Below are 24876 nucleotides of genomic sequence, written 5' to 3' on the forward strand. Positions count from 1 at the left end.
CTGGAAGAGGACACAAGGCTATTTGTATCAGCAGCCACAGTAAGGACGATGGTCAGAGAAGTAAAAACTAAAATCTCTATAGACCACAGAATTTGGTACCATCTTGGAGTCACGTCAACAAACTGGAAGCCTTTCCTGTCTTTTTGTCACAAACAAACTCCACTGGAACAGGGACAGGTTGCTGTGGTCGGATAAAACTAAAATAGAGCATTGATTCCAAATGCTCAGGGTGGGTTTGGCATAGGAATAAAGATGGCGACAGAGAAAAGCACCTAATATCAATCATTAAATATGGCGGAGGGTCTGAGGCTGGGGGGCCGTTCCTCCTCCAAAGGCCCTGGCAGGATTGTTTACATGGCATTATGGAATCCCAGGAAGTACCTGGTCATTTTCAATCAAAATCTGGATGCCTCTGCCAAGAAGCTCAGCTTGGTCGTGGTTGGATCTTCCAGCAGGACAACGATCCACAGAGAATATCAAAATTCACCAAAAAAAAATGGTCAAATGAACACAAAAGCTTCTTGAGCTCAAGAAGAGATCTGGAGAGATTTTGCGGGTCGTCGAAAATCCCTTCCTCTCTTTTCTCAGGTTTTAGACATTACAAGAGAAGACTCAGTGCTGTTCTGATGGCAAAAAGGGGGTTGCACAAAATACTAAATGAAGGAGGGCCAATAATTACAACGGACATGCATCTGTTTTTGATAACCTGAGACTTTTGTCTTATGGTGATGGCAGTATGGAACTTATATTTTTTATTTATTTGCTGAGTAAAAACATTCGATGAACAGGGGAATTTTCATCAGCTCCTATTAAATAAGGGTGCTGATAGTTCTGGAGGGCACTATGATATGTTCAGGGCCTACCGTTTAGCTTGTATATCAGATAGCTAGCCAGATTATTAATACAACGGATATGCGCCTGACATGAACCAAACCAAAGAATGGAACGATATATAGGCTAGGCAACTATAAACCCATATTTGATTCGGCCAGATTTGGTCTGTTTTAAACAAGAATTCTGATCAAATAAAAACAAAAAGTTTAACTAATAAAATATTTAGGTTTAACTGACTTAATATTTAGGTTTAAATGAAATGAAATTCAAAATGTTTAATTGTTCAAATGTAGAAACTGTGTTAAAGAAAGGCTGTACAATAGTGGATATATTTGTATTCAAAACAGGTAGGCTGCACAAGCAGTTTTTTGGGGACCACTGGTATAGTGACGGCAGCTAGGCCGGGACTAACATTAGCTCAGTTGCGGTACTGAATGTCATTGTAACTATCCTTGTAATTCAGCACAGGAATATTCTTTACGGATAAGGTTGTGGCCAGAAGTGGCAATTTATTTTCCTACCCAAAACAAGGAGATGCATATAGCCATTATACAACATACTGTTCAAACCATCTCTAACCATTGATCAGACGTTTCTCCACAAAAGCTACCCATCTTGCAGATCGATGTATTTCGGTGAGGTCTTACTGTAATAGATGTTCTTACACTTTGGTTGTCTTTGCCTTCCCTCAGCAGAAAGAGATCGCAATTGATTATTTTCATTTGTGGTACCTCGGTGGTGGAATGCCCTACCAAACGCTGTACACTCTTCAAAAAGTGTTCACACACTCACATCTTTAAAACTTATCATGCAAATTTGTTTTATGTCCCTTGTTTTATGTTACAACTTTGTTATAATTGCATTTGCTGTTACGAGAACTTATTTTTATTATGTAATATTATGATTAGGTGCATTATGTTTTTGTTGTGAATGTTCTATTATTTTTTTTTTTTAAGTTTTCTTAAATTACTTTATAGAAATGTGTCTGCCAAATATCTTTTTTATAACTTCAGTGGTATTTACAAATCGACTACCATCTCATCAGGAAATCTGTCAAACCCAAATGATGAGAATTCCGTATTCATCTGTAACCTTTGCAGTTATTTCCCAATAACACTGAGTTCACGTTTTGTTTTTCATATGAATTTTAATTCATCTCTGAACACTTAAAACAAATGTACAACACTGTCAACAGGTTCATCAAAAAACATTCTCACAGACTCAACTATGAAATTGTATGGGAGATGGGAAGAGACCATGAGGACATCAATGGGGAAGAATTCAGAACATTTTTCAGAAATGTACTAAGCAATAAGACACTGTCAAAGGGCTCTGTGTTAATTGTATGTCTTACCAGAGCGTCAAAATGTCCCTACGTGCCCTTCCTACAAATAGACTAAAGAGTAAATAGAACAGACAAAATAGAACAAAATGTATGATGCAGCTTTTCTGAGTGAGACAGCATTTTAATGGCAACGGTTAAAAAACCTGAATAAGTTAGTCCGAGATAAAACTGCTCTTAACGATTCTGTGGTGTTTGAGTGCAAGTGGAAATCCACTGCCACCAAACACCTCAAATGTATTTTGTCTGTATTCAGCATCCTGTCAGCCAAAATAACTGAGCATCAATGCTTTTGTCTCCATCGGTTTCCAAATGTGACTAGGCTGGACGATCTCAAATAATTTACTAGTGAAAATACTTTTTGTAGACATGCCACAAACAAACAGAACAGAATTTCCATTTACTTGCAAAAAAGTCCTAACTTCCTCCTATGGTTCTAAACCATGTATGTACATAAAGTAAGCAGATCATCATCAAATTCTTAAACGATAATGCCAGCATTCCCCCTCTACAATAATCTTTAAGATGTATCAAATAGGCTAAAGAACCAATAAATGAAATTGAGTTAGCCAGTTATTAAGAGCATGTTGGCACCAAAATGTCCCATCATTTCATTTCTTGATGTTAGCTGTAAAAAGAGGGCATTCTTCACACTTTGCATCCACATGTTTATAGACACACAGAAATAAGGTCAAATTGATCACATCTGTTGGGAATGGGGGGTGGTGACAGAAAAAAAACTGAAAAACAAAATGGGCCCCTTATATAACAACAATGCAGATGAAGACAGCCTTAAAAAATAAATTTGTTCACATCAAAAATAAAGGCAATTGAAGATGAGCTCTAAGAATCAAGTTAACAATATAAAAGTGCTTCCAATCAACGAACCAATGTAATAGGAAGGTTATGTATAAATAGCCAAATATCATCCAAAATAGAGTGGCCTCCAGGGCGTAGAACAGACTTAGGTGGTGAGTCAGAGGGAGTTCTGCTAAGTATTACTTTTTGTCAGTAGTATACACCAAACCCCTTCAGATCTTATTCACTTCAGATCAACAGTCCTAAATCTTTTGACAAGGGAATGAGGGAATCAAGGAACACTGCCTCGAACAAAATCTTCAATCCCGCCTGGAATCCTTACCATCAGTAGAGCACACCGAAGTCATGAGCACAGCCAACGTTTTGCTTAAGAAAAAAAAAATAGATGCAAAAAGTCACTGCAAGTTTTATTTATTGTTCTATACAGGGTGGACGATGAGGGGCTGAATCTGTATAACAGGTGACAAATTAACTTGAAAAATCTTTTGGGCCTTCCTCCTGACCTCTTCATCTGTGAAGGAGTCGTCCACTTTGATAACTTTCCAAAGGAGACTATTGGTCTGCACACGTTCATAGCTGTTCGTCAGCAAAGAGCACCCAGGCACACCTTCATGACATCCGATAATCTCCAACTCCGACTTCTCGGTCCTCCAATCTAGGTCATTACTGATCATTTGGCCGTTATGGCTTCCTTTTAAATGAACGCCATTTTGAACCATGAAAGGAGCAGAATCTCCAATGAGAGTCATGTCTGTCCTCATAGGTCGGGAGTGTACATGTCTGTTGTTAAAAGCTACAACTGCTGTGGCTTGGCCTGCAGTACTCAAAGGCTGACAGGGAAAACCAGACAAAGCAGGGGGGCAAATATTAGATCGCGCCATCATGTGGGTGTCCAAGTGGATCTGCAGTCTGGCAGTGGGGCCTCCTGAGAGTCCTTGTATATTTGTTAACTTTAGGGCAGGTATTCCCATCCGTAAATGTTCTCTGCAGTTGACTGTGTGCTTAAGAGCATCAACTGAAAGGTTTGTGAGCAAGATCTTGGGTTGTTTTTTTAGGATGACTTTAGCTGCTGAGCTCAGCAGTGCATAGTTTACCTCTTTCTTCTTAACTAGAGATTTGCGACCTCTCTTTTTTGAAGGCCTTGATATCTTGCACTGAGCTCTGGCCACGGTCTCTGGTGTGAGAGGCTCTGTTGTACAGGATCTGTACCCATACACATCTTTGCTCTTCAAAACTGTGGGTTTGTGACCTTCCTCTCGGAGTTCCTGCAGAAAAGATACCATCTGATGCTCATTGTCGCACAGATCCTTAGATATGGGGTTAAAGACTCGCAAGGCTTCCATAAGGGCAGTCTGTCCGGCTGAGGAAAACCTGGCCCAGGACAACACTGCCCGTTCAACAGCCTCGTCTTCATGACTCATGGCATATATCAATAGGGGAAATCCAAGCTTGGTGGATTCCTTGCAGAAATGAACCTGTGAACAGAACGTTAAAGTACCTTTAGACATTTCAAGTAAACATACAACAGCTACTATGTTGGATTTAAATCCTCTCAAAATAACATTCTCAGTGAAATATTAGGGTAGGATTCAACATTAGCACATGCACTTGAATGATTGTTAAGGACAAGTAAAATAAATGTATATTGGGCAAGTGCACGCTCATCAACGGTCTTATTTCAGCTAGTTTAACCTCATATTGAATTTTATTTTTGAAAACTTCCTTGCGTAGTGTTAAGTTAAAATTAATTGCGTGTTGGTTTTTACAGAGAAATCAGAGAAACGGACCGCAACACGTAGCACTTGGTTTGATACAGTCGAGTTTACTGGTTTAAGGATTGAACAAGATTCAGTCGGAATGAAGAGTTCACAATAGCTCTGTCACCACCGGCTGGAGAAGGCGTTCTAATTTTTACATGTGAGAATAATGGTTATAAGTCCAGTCTTCACTGATGGTACTTCCTGGGGGCCTCCAGGTATACGCCTCTCTGTGACTTGCATGTTTTAGTCGTAATTTCTGGCCTGACAATTATGTTCTGTAAGTCTCCATCCTCCCTTCTTACAGATAGTTTCCCTATCTCATCTGCCTCCTGCCCAGGCTGCCCTATGACCTTGGAATTTATGTCACTGGTCATTCTAAACTTGAAAGTATGTGCTTTGAATGTTATCTTAGGCCCCTCTGTCTGAAACCTGTTTTCCAACTGCCTGGTTAAATGGGCATACATTGTTAATAGAAATAAAATGTTAATAAATTCATACCTAAACTGAATTTATCTTACAGTAGTTAAGTTGAAATATTTTATATGATTAAACCTTTTAACCATTGTTTGGACTGGAGTTTTCTTTTTACGACTTGAGGCATCCAGTCACTCTACTTTACATCACCAGTAGACTATACAGCTGGAAAACTGGGGAAAGAATCCATCTATAATCAAATTAATCTGAAAGATCTATATCTAAAATATGTATAATATAGATGGTCAACAAGATGGTCTGAGATGCATCCCTGAGTAGCTAACTATCAAACGTTACTCTAATTGGCTCTCAGTTTCTCGTTAGCAAGCTATATTACAAACAGGGCTCGAAATTGGCACCCGCCAAGCGCCAAAGGCGTGTACCGTAATTTCCGGACTATTGAGCGCACCTGAATATAAGCCTCACCCACTGAATAAAAAAAATATATATATATTTTTAACATAAATAAGCCGCACATGTCTATAAGCCGCAGGTGCCTACCGGTACATTGAAACAAATTAACTGTACACAGGCTAAAATGAATATCAAAAGTAATACAATAGTGATGCATATTATTAGTTTTGCCAGTTACGATAAGTGCACTGTTGCTTTAAGAGAGCACAGTTGCAAGAGTCAATCAGAAGCTAGAACGTTAGATTGAAGACAGCGAGATGGAAGAAAGACGCTAGTTTGAAACCAGTGAGCTAAAGAACTTGAAAAGACTGGATTTGTATTGTTGTAAACTGTTTTGAGTTGTGTTCTGTCTACGCCGGTAGACTGTGGTTATTTTGACATTAGTTAAGTTATTGAGAGATACTGAGAAATCGCGTGGAACTAAGCATCCATGCGGCTGCATCCATGCTAGCATCCTAGCTCCACAAAGCCACCGGTCACAGGTATCATAATCCATAAATTAGCCGCGTCATTGTTTAAGCCGCGAGGTTCAAAGCGTGGGAAAAAAGTAGCGGCTTATAGTACGGAAATTACGGTAGATTTATGGGCTGGCGACTAAATTGTGTCCGATGCTCCGCTACTTGGCTAGTGAAATCGCGGAGTACAGCTCCCGCCTACTGTGTCCGTCATGGTTAAAAATAGCTTGCAACGGCAACACGAACAGTGGAAGAGGGGTGGGGTTACATAAAGTTCTAAGAATTTACAACTATAACAATTTGCGCGCGAATACAAAGTTCTAATATTTTGCCCGCGAATACAAAGTTCTAATATTTTGCCCACGAATACAAAGTTTATAAAGTTCTAATATTTTGAGCGCGAATCCAAAGTTGAAACAGACATTATTGACCATACGCAAGTTAACGCAGATAAACGAAAGCTAAACTTCTCGAAATAATGTGGCGATTCATTGCCGGTGCATCACCTCCAGCAAAGGTGCAGAGAACATCTAGGGAGGAAGAAACAACAGCCACAACAGCAGCTACAGCTACACCAAGGACATTTTGCAGTAAGTGGCTCGTTGCAGATAATGGGGAGCCACGGCAGTGGCTGAAATACGTTGATGGTACTAAATATAAGTGTAGAAGAGCAACGGCAGAACAAGCATAACCCCGACTGGTGGGCTCTCGCATGGCCCCTTCATCGAGGTAGAGGTACTGTTTGCCTCCCCTGTTTTTTCAATGCCGTTTTATTTCAGATCAGCAGGACTAAATAGGTTTTACGCATGCGCTCAACCCAGTTTGTGAGGGATTGCGCAATCTGAGATGAGGCACAGCTCATCGATGCCTCACAGTCTCGCTGTCCCCTGTCTGTTTGAACAGGCCATGCGCGTTGCCTGTGTGTTCTTTGTATTCTGCACACGTCTCTATAGTTGCATGCCCCTATAAGGAGCTGGCGGGGCGTTTATGAATGCAAATTCAGGTGTACGAGAATGCGCGTTCAATTTAAGAATAAGTGCACAGCTAAGAACACTTTGGCAGTTTAAGAACACACAGGCGTTCATGAATCCGGCGGAGATCTTTTCTTAGGTTGGTCTTTTGAAGTTCCTAAGAAGATATTAAAGAAGACGCTTAAGAAAATGTTTTCGAGAATGAGGTCCATTGATCCCAAAGTGCTCCATATGCTGATATTCAACACCAATTATCTGAGAGGAGTAACATTTTCATTAATCTTTTTGTTTCTTTAAATCAACTGTAATCATACACTTAAAAATATAGGGGTAAAAACTATTTTCTGGGGTGCTGAGACATTTTGAGGACTTTTGAGTGCTGAACATTTTTTAGCTCTGGCTACACAGGTGATTAATGCTTTCAGAATTTTCATGTATTTTGACTAGAAAAAGGTGTTAGAACTTGGAATTAACACTATTTCTGACAAAGCCAGTGTCCGACACAATGAATACTGATGAGGTGAGTGCCAACACACCTGTAATAGTCCCCCTCCCCACTGTCAAAAGTCATGGCCCATCAGTCTGGAATGTCATTGTGGCCCTCTGTGCCTCCTACACAATCATTTAGCAAAATCAGTGTGAATTGGAAGAAAAGGGAATAAAACGCCTTTTAAGAGTTTGTATAGTAGAGAAGTATAGAAGATGCAAACACATTGCATTCCTGGAATATTATAATATGGAACAAATATACAATAAAACAACAAAAATGGTCAGTCCAAAAAATGGGATTAAAAAGAAGTGAGCAGACGTTTACAAAACGAGTCCCCTTGGTCTGTTATTGCTGGCTGAAGCATTTAGGTTAGAGTAGTGTCTGAAATATTTGTATAATATGCTGCGCCAACAAAGCAGAAAGAAAAAGCAGACTACTCTGGATGTGCACTCTGTGCAACACTTTGGGAGGAGAGCGAGAGAGAGAGAGAGAAAAGTTTGTGTAACTATCTTAGGTAGGCTATTTAAGTAGCAAAGAATAAGCCATCATCATCATCACGTAGCCTATTGATGGGCTAATACCGCGGTTTCCAAACGGTTTAGGTCCCACCCCTTCTGCACCCTGACCAAGTTCACTCCCACTCTGCACTGCCGAGACAAAGGGCATCACCAACGATGCAGTAGGTCCCCAGAGGGTTAATTCTATCACTGGCATTATCCTCTACTAAGGCTAAAGCTGCCATTGTTATTAAGCTCTGTAGCCTCTGTAATGCGTAGCACAGCATTTGCACATTCTTCTGTGTCCACCCATTAAAAGAGCATACGGTTAATGTGTTATTATTATGACCGCAGCCACAGCGCAGCATAGGGCACATAGTGTTTTTCCTTTTCCACAATATCATACATTTAGAATTCACTGATCCACATGAAACTTGGCATGACTATAGCCCCCACATGACTGATACGGAAAATCAGGTGTGCGTCCCTTGGTGGGCGGGTCCCTTTGTGCTAGCGCAACCGGAAGTGGGTTAGGCTCCGAGCACTTCTTGGGCAATAGCTCGACAACCCTTTCGAGAAAAGTGTTTTTTTATTTTTTTTATTTTAAAAACGTTGGCTCACATTTACAAAATGAGCTGCTTTGATATTGCTGATTGCAATGTAGGCTAGAGAGGCATCTGATACAGTTTGATGATATGCTGCTCCACCAGAGCAGAATTAAAAGCAGACTACTCTAGATGTGAATGCTGTGCATCACTTTAGAAAGAGAGATAGACAAATGTTTTATTCATCTATTTTTTTTTACTCTCTTAGGTAGCCTATTTGAGTCGCAGAGCTGATAAGCTATCAAACCACATATGGGCAAATACATCCTACACATTGTTCACTATAAACGCTAGGCACCACAGCACTCGTCGCACAAATCACCCTCAGTGGGCTCGCACATGAAATGAGCTGCTTTGACCCAATATAGCCGACCACTAAACACCGCTAACGTTAATGATACAGTTTGTTCTACATCATAGGCATTAGGGGCGGGCGATATGAGCTAAAATTCTTATCACGATATTTTCTACTGTCCAGACGATATCAATATGATATCACGATATATGAGGGGAAAAAATCTGAATCACATTTTAATAGCCTTTCTTAGCTAAATGACATTAGTTAAGGCAAAATATGTCATCATGAAAAGTAAAAATCAAATAATGATAAAATAAATATATATCTACTGATATGTGCTACAAATGTAATTTCTGTATGATTCCAATCATTTCAAGCATTTTTATAATCAAAAATCGCTGAATTTGCGCATGTCCTGTTCAAACAGAGAGGAGACATGCGAGGTGAGGCAGCGACGAGCAGCGCCTCATCTCAGATTGTGCAATCCCTCACTAACTGGGTTGAGCGCATGCCTTTTGCTTTCTCGTTGTTTTTTACCACTGTAGTATTTGTGGACACTTGTATTATATGTCCTTTCTACCCATAGAATCGGTAAGGTATTTCACGTGTGTGTAGAACCTATTTAGTCTTGCTGATCTGACATAAACCCGCACAGCAGTGAAAAGGCACTGAGGGGAGGCAAACAATAACTGAGTACGTTGGCTCAGTATGTGGCCCACTGCTTAACCATATAATCACAAGGTGATTGGTGTCAACGTTACTGACAGAAGCATCGCTTTTCTATGGCAACACGATCACAGGAATTAGCATGAAGCAGACACGGTGAACATTAGCTACCTCTCTGTAGCTACTTAGCCAACTGACAAGAGTAGCGAGACGTAGCGGAATACATATAACCAAGGCTAGTGAGCTAAGTAGCGAAGTTAGCAAATATGCTTTGGGTTAGCAAGCTATCTAGCCAGCCGAGAACTATTTGCAAGCAGTATGGGATTAGACAAATTTTAGGTGGCAGGTAGGTCGATGTAATAAGGATGGGTTCATCCTGTTAAGATTTCGACTGGATGAGATATGAATGAGATCTATGTTGCCTAGTGTAATGTCCACTATTGTATCTAGTAATATTAGTTGTGTAATTGTTATTGTGTAGCAATAACTAATTGTTAATGTAATTCAGTGCAGTGCTGATTAGTCCCTATTCTCATTGCAGACCTATGTACGAACTAGGGATGGGCATAATTAATCGACGATCGATTAATTGGTCATTAAGAATTTCCTCGATGACTATTTTTTCATCGATAAAACTAATGCACGTTCTGTTGCGTAGTGTGCGTGTAATTTATTTATATTAGGGCTGTCAAAGTTAACGCGTTATTCTATGAGATTATTGTGGCCGAGATTAATGCAATACAATATTTGAACGCAGTTAACGCAACTTTGTTTACTTCCGGTGTGCGTTGACCCATGGCACGAAACCGCCGTGTGTCTGCAGTCAGTTAGATAGGAGAGACCGAGACGGTAGTTGAAGATGGAGAGAGCTGAGGGATTGTTGGGCGGAAAGTTTCTGTTTAAGAGGCAAAATGACGGAACAGTCGACAAAACTAAAGTTGTATGTAGCATTTGTCAAGCTGAATGTAGCTATCACAGAAGCAGCTCGTCTTTAAGTTATCACCTTAATGCAAAGCACCCGACAGAAAGCAGTCCCAGGTTAGATGATCGCCAACCCACACTCCACGACTTCTCTAGGAAAATAACTAGACGAGTCTGTGAAAAGGTTACCAACGCTTGGTAGCCGGTGACTGTCGGCCCATCAACATAGTTGACGACGGTGGGCTGACTGAGGTGATTCGAATTGCTTCAGGGAACAATTCTTACGATTTACCGTCGAGGGGCACCATTGTGTCTCGCATACATTCCTTGTGTGACGGCGAGAGAGCACGAAAAAAATCAAATTAAACAACAGTGTCTAAAATACACGCTGTCTGAAGTGATTACTCGTTAATTTATAAGATTTAGTCTTTAGAAGAAAAACAAACTTTTAATCGCGATGAATCTAGATTAATGAATTTCAAAATGTGAGATTAATTAGTTAGAGAGAAAAAAACGAGGGTCAGTTGTGTTTATGACCACCGGCTTCTAGCTGTCGGCTCCGCTGCTTAAGAGTACAGCAGCGCATATTTTCAAGCATAACCATCCCGTTTAACTGCCACAAGAGTTGTCCATCTTGTAAGTTTAACTGCCACAAGAGTTGTTCATCTTGTAAAAAAGATCTCAATGAGGAAACACCCTGTGTTTTTTCTATTTTCACTGCATTTTAATATAGCCTATAAATAGTGAATTTTAATATAAAAATATTAATGATTAATCGAAAATCGATCGTTAATTCTCCCGACGATCGCTTAAGACAATTTAATCGAATGCCCATCCCTATTACCGACATTTAAATGCTAATTGGTTAATAGACACCTTTCAAACTGTGGGCTTAAAAGCCATTATTCTGTTCAATAAAGCAGATAAAATGCCGTGGGGTGCAAGGCATTAAATTACCAAGAAATTGCAGATCTCATACAAGGGACCTTACCTCTCAAACCCAAGATCCAGCTTATTTCCTGACATACATGGTGATCTAATTTAAAATGTTAATTAAATGAACACAACTGTTTCCATCTGAAGATGTTTCCTAATCTTCTAACCGCATACATGGTGATGATCTAATTAAGATGTTAATTAAATTAACACTAATGTGTTGAAAGAAAACTGTATGCAGCGGTCATATTCCTTATTGAGGAATTTGCAGCATGCTTCAGAGATAAGATAGCGAACATTGCAATATTGCTCAGGAAATTCCAAATGTCTTGTTTTCTGATCCCCTTCCATCATGCTGTAACAGTATGAGCTTTTTTGCACTAGCTGATATAGAAATGCTGAGCAAAGTAGTGTCACAACTGAAGCCGTCTACATGCCCTCTTGATCCCATTCCCACCACATTTTTTAAGACCATCTTTAACTCTGTGTCTAAGGACATTCTAGCCATTGCAAACTGTTCCCTGCTTACAGGTATTTTCCCATCAGAACTTAAAACTGCCCTCGTGAGACCCCTCCTGAAGAAAAGCAATTTAGACTTCAGTTCTAAACAATTTTAGACCCATCTCCAACCTTCCCTGTCTAAGAAAAATCCTGGAAAAAATTGTCTTTAAACAGTTAAATAATTTCCTAGATGCTAACTGTGCCTTTGACACTTTCCAATCTGGTTTTCGTTCCAATCATAGCACAGAAACGGTAGGGGTGGGAATCTCTTGGCACCTCACGATTCGATTCGATTCCGATTCAGTGGTCAACGATTCGATTCTAAACCGATTATCGATTCTAAACCGATTATCGATTATCAATTATGAACCGATAAAACGATTATCGATGCATGTCGATTTTTAAAACATTTGAGTTTGCTACTCAGTCTCAAATCACTTCCTACTTTGTGTTTGATAATTAAAGAAAATCAACAGATGAATTACCTTCTCCATTTATTTATTAGAGAAAAAGCTTTTCCTTGTCACAACTATGACTTTCAATGAACAATGCAATAATTGATGGTTTTTTTTTTTTATTAAAAAAATCGATTATGAACTTTTCTGATTCGAGACAGAATCGTTCTAGAGAGAATCGATAGAAATCGAAGAATCGACTTTTTTTTCCCACCCCTAAGAAACAGCATTAGTCAAGGTTGTAAATGACTTCAGGATTAATGCTGACTAAGCATTAACTATCTGTACTGGCCCTTGATTTGAGCGCAGCCTTTGATACTGTCGATCATGATATCCTTATCGCTGGTCCAGTCCTAAACTGGTTTAGGACCTATCTAACTGGCCGGGAATACTTTGTCGCCCTCGGAGACCACAGCTCAAAAAACATTTGTATGACCTGTGGGGTCCCTGAAGGATCCATTTTAGGGCCTTTACTTTTCAGTCTATACATGTTACCCCTTGGTAGTGTCATTAGGAGGCACAACATCAACTATCATAGCTATGCAGATGACACCCAGCTCTATATTTCTGTAACACCCAACAACTGCAGCTCTATTGATTGTTTGGTAAATTGAATTTCTGATATAAATGTATGGATGTCACAGAACTTTCTCCAGCTCAACCAAGGTAAAACAGAGGTATTAGTCATTGGTGAAAAAAAAAGAGAGAGAGAAACTATCTGCACATTTAAAAACACTAGCACTTAACACCAAGCACCAAGCCAGAAACCTATGTGTCATATTTGACTCAGATCTCATTTTTGAAACCCATATCAAAAATATAATTTAAACATATTTGTATCACTTAAAAAAACATTACTCAGGTGCAACCATTTCTCTCTCAGGCTGACACTGAAAGACAGATGCACGCTTTTATCACTAGCAGGCTAGACTACTGTAACTCGCTTTTGTCTAGTCTACCAAATAAAGCCATTAGTCAACTACAAACAATGCAGAATGCATCAGCGCGAGTCCTCACAAGACGGAGAGCGCACATCACACCAGTATTAAAAACCACTGCACTGGCTACCTGTTAGTTTCAGAATAGATTTCAAGATTATTTTACTAGTCTATAAATCACTCCATAGTCATGCACCTGAATATATAACAGACATGCTCTCAAGGTACACACCCAGTAGATCCCTGAGGTCCTCCGGCACTGAACTCCTAACACTTCCAAAAGCAAATAGACATGGGAAAGCAGCTTTTAGTTTCTATGCCCCCAGCCTTTGGAATACTCTGCCAGAATACCTAAGAATGGCTGAAACGGTGGAAACCTTTAAACATGCACTTAAGACATACCTCTTTGATCTCGCTTATCACTCACTGTAACATCTGTTTACTTATCCGTGTCTCTTTACAAGTGTTTGTAACAAACCGCTGTTAACCTTATCATGATATTAGAGCTTAATTACTAAGCCTAACTGAAAACAAATACGTAGCACGTACACACCCGCTCTGCCCCTGTCCTACTTGGGTGGGCCTGGGGGCTGAATGGGGGGTGGGGGGGGGGGACAATGCCAAACCCGGCATGGAGGTCGCCCTGTCCAGTCTGGTGGCGCGCCTTTCGTCTCTCAGGCAGCATTCAGACGTACGCGTTGGAATGCGTTGCGCCAACGGATGGCGGAGGAAGAGTCTGGCGCGTGGGGTTCTGTTGATACCAGACGTTATAGTGAGATTGACAGGTCAACAAACCAATCACGCCACTAGCAAGCTGCTTACCTTGTAAGCAGTAGCATGCTAACATTAGGTAGGGTGCTCACACACCTCGCAAATCAGACGTATTTTTCAGTTACAATAAAGAGGTTTTTACATTTTACAGTGTCTATTTCTCGGTAACTTTTTAAAAATCTAAGCAAAAAAAGAGTCAAACAAACAACTTTTAGGTACAAATACGACCATCTACGGAGTTTGGTCGCCATCTTTTTTTTTTTTAGCTTGCCGCTTTTTAGACGTGAGCATATACGGGATCTGATTGGCTAGCGCCTGTGCTGTCAGTTATGCATGAAAGGCAATTTTATTGGCTGACACATGCATTGCCTCTCGAGAAGTTGAACATTCTTCAACTCTTCCCGCAAAAAAAGCATGAAACGCAACGCACGGGAACCCAATGGAGCCACAATTCAGTTCGGCAAAGGATGACGTCACCCATTTCAAAGTGAATGGGGATCCGTCAACCCTGACGGATCAACGCATTCCAACGCGTTCGTGTGAATGCTGTCTCACTCCTGTGATGCTTTTCCATGGGCCACTTGGTGGATAGGAAAACAGATGCTGGTGTGAAGATAGGTTGAACTGTGGTTAATTAAACTAACTGTAAGGAAAAGACAATACATGACAAATAGGAAAGGACTCTTAGCCATAGCTTATTCAACGGGAAGGTAAGTACAAGGTAGAACAGTTCACCAAACTGTTAGGAAAGGCAAATTAGCCACAGATTAGCCAACCGAAAACCGAATTTCGCCGGAATAGCAACTGCTAGCAGACTCAAAAAACATATGCAACTAAATATTTTACTCTATTCCCTGATAGCCGAGTGTAGTAACTATTAGCCTACTCTAATATACCAAAGGCAAATTATTCACAGATTAGCTAACCGAAAAACCTAATTTCGCCCCGAAATAGCAACTGCTAGCAGACTCAAAAGACAACATATCCAGCAGTCTCTTAGTTTGACGATAACCGTGCTGAGCAGTCCTTTACGGTGCCAGTGTGGCTAATATGTCATTTCCTGTCTTATTTATCTCTGGAAAATCTGTGTGTCTTTACAAGTGTTTGTAATCCCCCCCCACACACTTTTTTCCTACTGTGAGGTGCATTGTGTTACCTCCTGGTATGAAATGTGCCGTACAAATAAAGTTTGATTTGATTTGATTTGATTACTCATCAATATCCTGTATGTCTAGTTTCCAATAAGGCCCATGTGCCAAATATTGTGTAAATCATTCGGAAGAATACTTTTCACATGTTGGTCTACAGACTTGTTATCAAATCCCGTAATGTTAGTAGTTGCACTGCATATTACATTTACATTTAGTCATTTAGCAGACGCTTTTATCCAAAGCGACTTACATATGTGCGACTTACAATGTATACACATTTTACATTTACACCAGCACACTGCACATCAGGAGCAATTAGGGGTTCAGTGTCTTGCTCAAGGACGCTTCGTAGCAACCTTCTGATTACTAAACGACTTCTCTACCACTGTACCACTGTCGCCCGCATATCATCAGTAGTTTAACAATGACAGTGTTTTAATAAGCATTGGTGTGTGACAGCTTTTGTCTGTTTGTGCAGCGCTCCTCCACTCCCTGCAGGCATAGTGTCCATGGCAACTGGTTTTCTCTGTTTTGTATGTACGCTGCAGCTTTCATAGTGACAAACCAAGGGGCATGGCTAAAAACAATGGGCCTCATTCTCGAACGCAGTTAAGAAGAATTTAAGAAGGAATTTCTTCTGAACTCCACTTACGATGTTTTAGGGACAAATTTGGCATGAAAGTTCGCATGTGGGATTTGTTCTTCGACCAGAATTTCAGAACGCGAAATAGCAGTCGTAAATCGCCCGATGATTATTATACATCACTCCATAGTCATGCACCTGAAAATATAACAGACATGCTCTCAAAGTACAGACCCAGTAGATCCCTGAGGTCTTCTGGCACTGACCTCCTAACAGTTCCAAAAGCCAGGTCAAAGAGACATGGAGAAGCAGCTTTTAGTCTCTATGCCCCCAGCCTTTGGAATACTCTGCTAGAATAGCTGAAACGGTGGAAACCTTTTAACGTGCACTTAAGACATACCTCTTTAATCTCGCCTATTACTCGCTGTAATATTTATCTGTTTATTTATCTCTGGAAAATCTGTGTCTCTTTAAGAGTGTTTGTAACCCCCCACTTTTGACATCTGAATATGGGTAGTTGACGTGACGCTCCATTTTTGTGTTCACGGTGACAAATATAAATAATAATTGGTCAGGTTTGATTAAAATCTCTGTTTTTATTATTAACTTGTTTTTCAAAAACAAATGCATCTCTAATTAATGAGCGTTATAATTCAAGTATTTCAATATTTGGTTTGAAACATGACCATTGTCCACTGGTGTGACTGTCCGGGGTAACATTGCCGATCTTCAAACTACTGTAATTAAATAAAAAAATACGACCAAATACATTAAATTACTTTTATACATATAATACCAATGTTTACTTTATGAAACTATAGGTTGTAAGTCTTCATGTCCCCACTCCAAATGATTATGACGCATTACGTTTTGTCCGCAAAATTGATGTCCACCTAGTGTGACACCATTTTGTAAATATAGAACAGGCATTAATTTGGGCATCCCATTACTGAGAAGGGTCAGTCTTCATCCAGGAAGTACAGAAGACATCAATGGAGCATATGGACTGCACATACGGTGAGTTTTGGCTCAGATATGTATCAGAATATTGCTATTTTTGTGCACTGTTAGAAATGGGACCAATTACGTAGTCCTTTGGTGTGACGTAATTAAAGTGTTGATATAAAAATTTTCATACATTTATATTCATTGACTTTTTTAAATAATGGATACCTTAAACTGTAACGTTGGATTGAAGACCCTCTGGCATACAGCTAGGCCGAAAACTGACCATGTAACTGAAAATGTCCACTGGTGTGACAGCACTGTCCTACAGTGTGACATGAAATCAGTGTCACACTGGTGGAAATGACCGTCACACCAGTGGACGTAGGCTATAGAAAAGGCCTAGATAAATACATTTTTAAATTAAATAGACTACTTCTATAATAGTAAATTGTCCACTGTAGTGGTCTTTGTATTTTCCTTTCAAGTTTTGCATTTTCCCCCCTTTCTCTCAGCATTGAAGTACACCTACAATACATTCCTACTATGTTTCATTTAGTTTGAGATCCAGTCAGAAGGTTTGAGAGCCACGCAGATAATGATGAGTAAGGAGAGGACGAGAAAGTACAGGGAGAGGTTAAATACAGATCCTAGGAATAGTGAGGATGTCTTGGGAAAGAGACGCAGAAAGTACATTTAACAAGCAACCAGGAATGATATAAGCATTAAAACGTTTCATTATATGATCAGAAATGCTTGCTTACTTCACAATAATTAAGGTTTTGTAAATTTTTCTGCAGATATCAGGAGAGAAAACCACATGGACAAATTGTTACCCTCAGTGTGAAGTCTGTGTCAGCAGCAACAAAAAAGAAGCACCAAGAAAAATGGAGAAAGTCCAAAAGGAGATGTAGGGCAAGGGACAAAGCCACTAAGGCTATACTTGAACTAACTCCAGTCACCTCAGGCTCGATCAACCTTCTGATCATGAAGAGGTCAATGAAGGCCCAGTACCTGTTGCATGCAGCACACCAACACGTTCACCCAAAGAGATCATTATCTCTTGTTCCTTCCAAAACAGCAAGAAATCTCTGTGTTATTATTGATGACCAACTGACATTCACTGCCCACATTGCCTCTGTCTCCCGGTCGTGCCGCTTTGCGCTATACAACATCCGCAAAATCAGGCCGTACCTAACCCAGTATGCCACCAGGAGTTCCTGCCTTGACTACTGCAACGCCCTCCTAACGGACCTGCCGGCATGCGTGGTGAAACCACTACAGATGATCCACAACGCGACGGCGCGTCTGGTGTTCAACCAACTCAAGAGGGCACACGTCACCCCGCTACTCCTTGAGCTACACTGGCTGCCTGTAGCTGCTTGCATCAAGTTCAAGTTACTTATGCTTGCCTACAGAGTGATTGCTGGTTCTGCTCTTATCTACTTAAATGCTCTTGTAAGGGCAAATGTTACACCCAGGATGCTGCGCTCGTCTTATGAGCGTCAATGTGTGAGTGCTTCACACCAACTAAGATGATCAACTGCATCCCAACAGAATCCAGGAGAGCTACCCTGATAGTCCCAATACTGATGAAGACAGTGAAGAGTACACTGTGGGAAAATGTGTCATAGTGAACTTTGACAACAAGCCATTTGTTGGTCAGATCACCAAACTACATGCTGATAATTATTCGTTTATGTTTTATCATTATTGTATCAATGAATTGTTTAATACATTTTACCAAAAAAGGAATTGTTCAGAGTTTCAATCTATTCATTGTTCTTCATAATACAAATTTTTATATGTTCATGTTATGATGACGTATTTTTATGGCGGATTTTTTTTTATGTTGTCCATTGGTGTGACAGAATGTCCTGTGGCGTGACAAACAGAAAAGTAATGGAAAAAATGCATTTTGATGCACAAAGTCCTGAGAAAAGTCTTGAATAGAAGAAGAGTAATATCATCATTATGCACATGTAAAGATAGTTCTAGTTCCATCAGGTTTGATACTAATTATAATGAATATAACCCAAACTTTTATGAAAAGTCCCTACGTGTGTATCATTTAGTAGGAGAATGACATGATTGTGAATTTAAATCGATTACTATTGTTGTGAAAATATAATCAGGACAAATTGATAATGGTTAAGCATATTTTTCTTCTTTGTCTGACAATCTCTGAATTAAATATTATCATTACAAATGATGTCACACCAGAGGACAATTATTAGGACTACCACACGAAAAAAAGTTTACATATGTGAAATAAATAAGGAAATGGATGAGGTCTCATTCAGTTTTGCGATATTCACATATTAAGTAATACAACTATATGTAATTTGACATACATTTTAGATTTTTTTTTTTTCAACTTTGGATTTGAGTTCATGTCAACTACCCATATCTGACAGTGTCCAAAAATCGATTATTCTTTTATTTGCAGGGGTGGATGTAAGGCTACAATAAATGAAAAATGTATCGGGCAGCAATAAAAACCCTTTCTTGTGAGTGCCGTGTGTGTGCATAGTGCTATAGTACCAACATTAAAAACTCATAACTTTTATTCTGTGTGTGTGTATTTTAACCATATATATATATATATATATATATATATATATATATATATATATATATATATATTACTATCTGACCTGTTAAACTGCAATTCAGATTAGGGGTGGGCGATATGGCCAAAATCTTCTATCAAGATATGTGTCATTTTATATCATGTTACGGTAAATCACGGTTTATTATACGCTCTTCAGAATGTTCAAAAAAGTTTCCGTTGATTTAAATGGGCCAACCCAACATTCGCAGGTCTGTAATTTCTTTATATTCACAGCTGCGAAAAAGTAATGACGTCACGGGTTTTGTACTTCTATTTCAAATTTTTCATATCATTCCGCAAGTAGTCCGGTCATTTAACGTAACGGAAAGTCATTGTAACTTGAAGTCAGCAGTTAATGGTTTGCTGCGCAACACCTGAAACTTTAAAGTTCTATTTGCCTGAAGAACTATTTTCTCTAAGCGGAAATCACGAAACGGCAACAAAATCATTAAAGAGGTATTTTGGAGGAATGTCTTCTATCGTTTTGGCAAGTAACCGTATAAAAAGCGAGATAATGTATAGTTCGGCAGCAACATGCAACTACTGTGTGAAAAATATTTCAAAATAAGAGTTTCCCGCAGTTGAAACGGTATTGCCAAATCTCTACCGGTAATCACATTTCTACCGTTGCACGGTATACCGTCATATCGCCCAACCCAATTCAGATATTGGATTAGAATGTCTACTGCGATTCTTTTGTGTTGCACAGATCCCATGTCCTTTATTAAAAAGGCCAACATTTGAAGTATCAACCTAGTATTTAAACAAAAAAGCATTATACCATTGCAAAAAATCCCTTTGGTTGGAAATACGGTGGCTTTTATGTGGTAGAGAACAAATTGCCACAGCAGTTACTTGGCAGTAGGGGGGAAAGTCGGGGGGAAAAAAAGACAGCGATTTACGACTGCTATTTTGAGTTCTGAAATTCTGGTCTAAGTTCAGAACGAATCCCAGATGAGAAAACTTTCATGAATGCCCTAAAACATCGTAAGTGGAGTGGAGAAGAAAGTCCTTCTTAAATTCTTCGTAACTGCGTTCGAGAATGAGACCCAATGTTTCTCAAAGAAAGATAGGAAGGGATTTGGATATTTTACCCTCCACGGTTCATAACATAATTAAAAGATTCAAGGAATCTGAAGGAATTTCAGTGCGTAAAGGGCAAGGGCACAAGCCTAAGCTGAATAACTGGGATCTCCAATCGCTCAGACGGCACTGCAGCAAGAACCGTCATTCATTGATAAGCGATATAACCACATGGGCTCCTGGGCAAACCTATGACAAGCACTACAATACGTAGTTACATCCACAAATGCCAGTTAAAACTTTACTGTGTCAAAAGGAAGCCTTATGTTAACCGTGTCCAGAAGCGCCGTCGACTTCTCTGGGCTCGGATGCATCAGGGATGGACCATCACACAGTGGAAATGTGTATTGAGGTCAGACAAATCAGTATTTAAGGTATTTTTTGGAAGAAATGGACGCCATGTGCTCTGGACCAAAGAAGAAAAGGACCATCAAGTCCAAAAGCCAGGGTCTGGTCATGGTATTGGGTTGTGTCAGTACCCTGGGCAAAAGTAACTTACACTTCTGTGATGGCACCATTCATGCCGAAAAGTAAATAGAGATTTTGGAGCAACATATGCTGCCTTCAAGACGACATCCTTTCCAGGGAAGCCCATGCATATTTCAACACGACAATGCAAAACCATATTCTGCACACATTTCAAAGGCATTGCTGAGGAAAAAGGGTGTGCAGGTGCTGGACTGGCCTGCCTGCAGTCCTGACTTGTCCCCAATAGAGAATGTGTGGCACATTTTGAAACGCAAAATGCGACAACGAAGACCCCGCACCGTTGCACACCTTAAGACTTGTTTGCAGGAAGAATGGGACAAAGTTACACCTGAAACGCTTACGTCTTCAGTCCCTAAATATAAATTAAGTGTTGTGAAAAGGAATGGCTACATTACAAAGTGATAAATGCTTTACTGTTTCAACTTTTTTTTAAATACGTTGCAAGAATCGAAATTGAATTAAGTGTTAATTTTGAAAAAAATATAAAATTCATGAGGTAAAACTTAAATAATGTGCGGTTGTATTGTTTTCAATGTCATACAGGTCAAAGAGAATTTACAAATCTCTGTTTTCAGTTATAATTAAACATACTGTCCCAACTTTTTCTGATGTGGGTTAGGTAAATCAGTAGTTGGGGACAGCCTAGATTTGTAGTAGATAGTAAAAGACATGGCTGTAGCCTTGCAGTAGCACTGATTTAAAGTTCCTCTTCACTTTCTGGTGAACAGTGCTGACAAGAATGATCCATTGCTCTGTTTTTTAATCATAAAGTAAATTGATGACTGATACGGCATAGTTTGAATAAGACCCCAGCTGATATAGGATTGGGAAGACCAATACCGATTTCTATATTGAAGGATTTAAAAATCCAATAATGCCATTGGCCGGTCATCATTTTCAACAGAAACACAAAGGTTTTATTTAGCATAATGATTGAACAGTTCTGATCAAGATAGGACATAATGTTTAAATAATTATCTGGTAGCCTAAAACAAAGGCTGTCCGGCTGCCAACCACAAACGGCAAGTGCCTACACAATCAAATGTAACGATGAAATTCTGTGTCTAGGTCAGGAGCAGCAAAACGTGGTTTGGGCAGATAGAACAGCTCCAGCCAAGTGTTTCTAGCATGCAATCCTATATCAGCTGGGGTCTTATTCAAACTATGCCGTATGATGCATGTCGATTTTTAAAACATTTGAGTTTGCTACTCAGAGTCTCAAATCACTTCCTACTTTGTGTTTGATAATTAAAGAAAATCAACAGATGAATTACCTTCTCTATTTTTTATTAGAGAAAAAGCTTTTCCTTGTCACAATTATGACTTTCAATGAACAAAGCAATAATCGATGCCGCTTGCATTTCAACACATCTATATTTTATTTATTTTTATTTTAAAAAATCGATTTTTAACTTTTCTGAATCGAAACAGAATCGTTGTAGAGAGAATCGAGAGAAATCGAAGAATCGATTTTTTCCCCCACCCCTAATTTCACACATATATCAGCAATCAAGTAGGCTTCCAATCCCTCAACTAATGCCAACGTTATTTCGCTATGGTGACTATGGTACTAGCACTAACGTTACTACATCAAAACTAGGCATGGTCTTTCTCAGTTTTATTTAGGAGAAATTATGTGATTTCAGTTATGCATTTGACATGGACATTTTCACCCTACCATGAAAGCACAGATCAGACTCAGTTGTACTGTGCGACCGGTGGTGCAGTCGTGAGGGATTTGTAGCATAGGAAACAAGTGTATTACCAAAGTTGCCGTGCACCTTCTGGTGAACAAACTATGCAATGAAGTTTATCTTTCCGATAATTTTTGTTTTCATTTATCAGCCACTATTAAAAACAATATTGATAGATAGGCAGGTATAAGCTGATATCGTCCAATAATATCGGCACGCCGATGTATCAGTCAGACTGTAGCTATTGCCATTCTGTCTTTTTACTGTCTGGGACAGAAACGTCGTGTAGTCTGAAGGGGCATTACCACAGTGTAGAAGCAGCAACTAATACAAGACTAATATCTATCTTACAGGGTATATTGTCGTTGCCAACTAAAACAGCATCATAGTTAACATCCTAGTTAATCTAACCCAACTTGCCAACAAAAGAACTTCAGGAAAAGAAAACATTGTTTTGTCACTGTGTAATATGCAGATGGACAACAAACAGCTATTTTTACACTCTACTACATTTTTCAAACAGGCTTATTCAATGTTCAAAACACTACCTACAGTCAAGGTAACTGGACAGTGAAAATGTAACGGTTTTCAAACTGCCAATAGATTCTGGCAAAGGGCTGTTTATATTTCAGGTCAATAGCCAATCAAAGTCACACCCCTCCCTTACTGAGGTAACGTGTTGATTGGCTGAAATTGTTTATGGCTCGGCCAGAGCCTGTATGTATATTTCCTATTTAGAGAGCCAGGACTGTACACGAATATCGTTCTTTTTTAAGCGCACAGACACTGAACAGACAGCTGGAGGACTGCAAGGAGCAATTAGCTGAATCTGACAAAAAGTGAATGGGATTCAAATATGGACTGCTGCTTCAAACGTAAAACGTTTCTTAAATGTAGTACATTAATTAATGGAAATGTGTACAATGATTAAGCACATAAACACTGTCTAGACTTGCCAGGGAATTTGTTTGGTAGGGCAAAATGATTTCCAGAAATTAAATATAGAGGCCTATTTAGTGATGTGTTCAATTGCTACTTAACATTGGAGAAGCAAGCCAAGTTCTTTTCATGACATTTCATACTACAACTATTATTACGAAAGTGGGTGATTATTCAGCTCCAACTTAAAGTTGCTCCTCTTAGCCAACATTGGCGGGTAACCTGACGTTACCTCGCTGTCTTGTGAAAATCTGTTAGCTAGACAACTAACGTTATCTATCTGGAAGGAGTACTGTCAGCTTCTTGGCCAGCTAATGTTAACCCACTAACGTTACACACATTTCAGTGGACTGTAGCGTCAAAAACATTAGGTAACGTTATTATATCAACACTTCGACGACAAAATTTCTCTCACAGCCTACGTGTGGGCATTCAAAGAGTCAGCTTTGTAAACCGTTACCGATTTACACTGCCGTATTCACAGCTAGCTAGCTAACATTGGCTAGATTTAATAAGTAACGATGGTGGTGTGCTAGCCGGCGATGCAACAAAGACCAAGGAGCTGAAGCCAACCATCTCTGGTGCTGTGGACGAATTGACGAAATATCCATGACAAACACCGAGTATAGGTTGTTCGTCGGTGGAAACGAAGTAAAATTAAACAGCCTGACTTGTCAAATACATGAAACTAACTTGCACTTTAGCTTGATCAGTGTGGTGGGAGATACCCCTACCAGCATTTACTGGAAAGTTACCATTCAAAACAAGTAATACCATCGTATGCTATTTAGCTAGTACGGACAAATGCTACATCAACAGATTTCTCAAAACCTTACCTTAACGTTAGTTCGCAGATTCCATCAATAACTCGTAAGGCAGCGCAGACAAGTGTTAAGCTGGCTAAGTCTACATAAAAATGGCTACGACTTTTTTTTTTTTACACGGGAGGAGGGGTAAAATTCAAATGACACACAGCAAGAAAGGGCGGGGGCAAACTGCAACACCCACGTCAAAATGTATTTTATAGTAACACGTTGCTTAGCTGCGCTCTTATCATATGACCTAATGCCAAACGGGAAAATTGCTAACTTAACTGTTTATCTTCTAAATTGATAGAAGCTAACTAACTATCTTTCTGACCACTAGCTAGCGATCTAGATAATATACTCTGGGGGGCGTGGCTTGGTTTAAGATGAATCATTAGGTGTGTCTATTACCGAACACTTTACAA

General features: G+C 39.6%; 1 protein-coding gene across 2 annotated transcripts; it reads right to left on the minus strand.

Annotated features, from left to right (window-relative positions):
* Positions 1-1961: 1961 nt before the first annotated feature.
* Positions 1962-24749, minus strand: ccdc71 (coiled-coil domain containing 71). 2 transcript variants are annotated; one of them, XM_031568493.2, is made up of 3 exons: positions 24482-24749; positions 7606-7681; positions 1962-4470 (listed from the first exon to the last, which is right to left on the minus strand). In XM_031568493.2, exon 3 carries the CDS (start codon positions 4414-4416, stop codon positions 3415-3417), a length of 1002 nt encoding a protein of 333 aa, XP_031424353.1. In that variant the 5' UTR covers positions 4417-4470; positions 7606-7681; positions 24482-24749; the 3' UTR covers positions 1962-3414. The 2 variants fall into 2 exon arrangements, with proteins under 2 accessions (XP_031424353.1, XP_012675406.1); XM_012819952.3 differs by lacking the exon at positions 7606-7681 and having other exon boundaries at positions 24482-24744.
* Positions 24750-24876: the final 127 nt, after the last annotated feature.

This window comes from Clupea harengus, chromosome 5 (genome assembly GCF_900700415.2).
Source record: "Clupea harengus chromosome 5, Ch_v2.0.2, whole genome shotgun sequence".
Classification (NCBI taxonomy): domain Eukaryota; kingdom Metazoa; phylum Chordata; class Actinopteri; order Clupeiformes; family Clupeidae; genus Clupea; species Clupea harengus.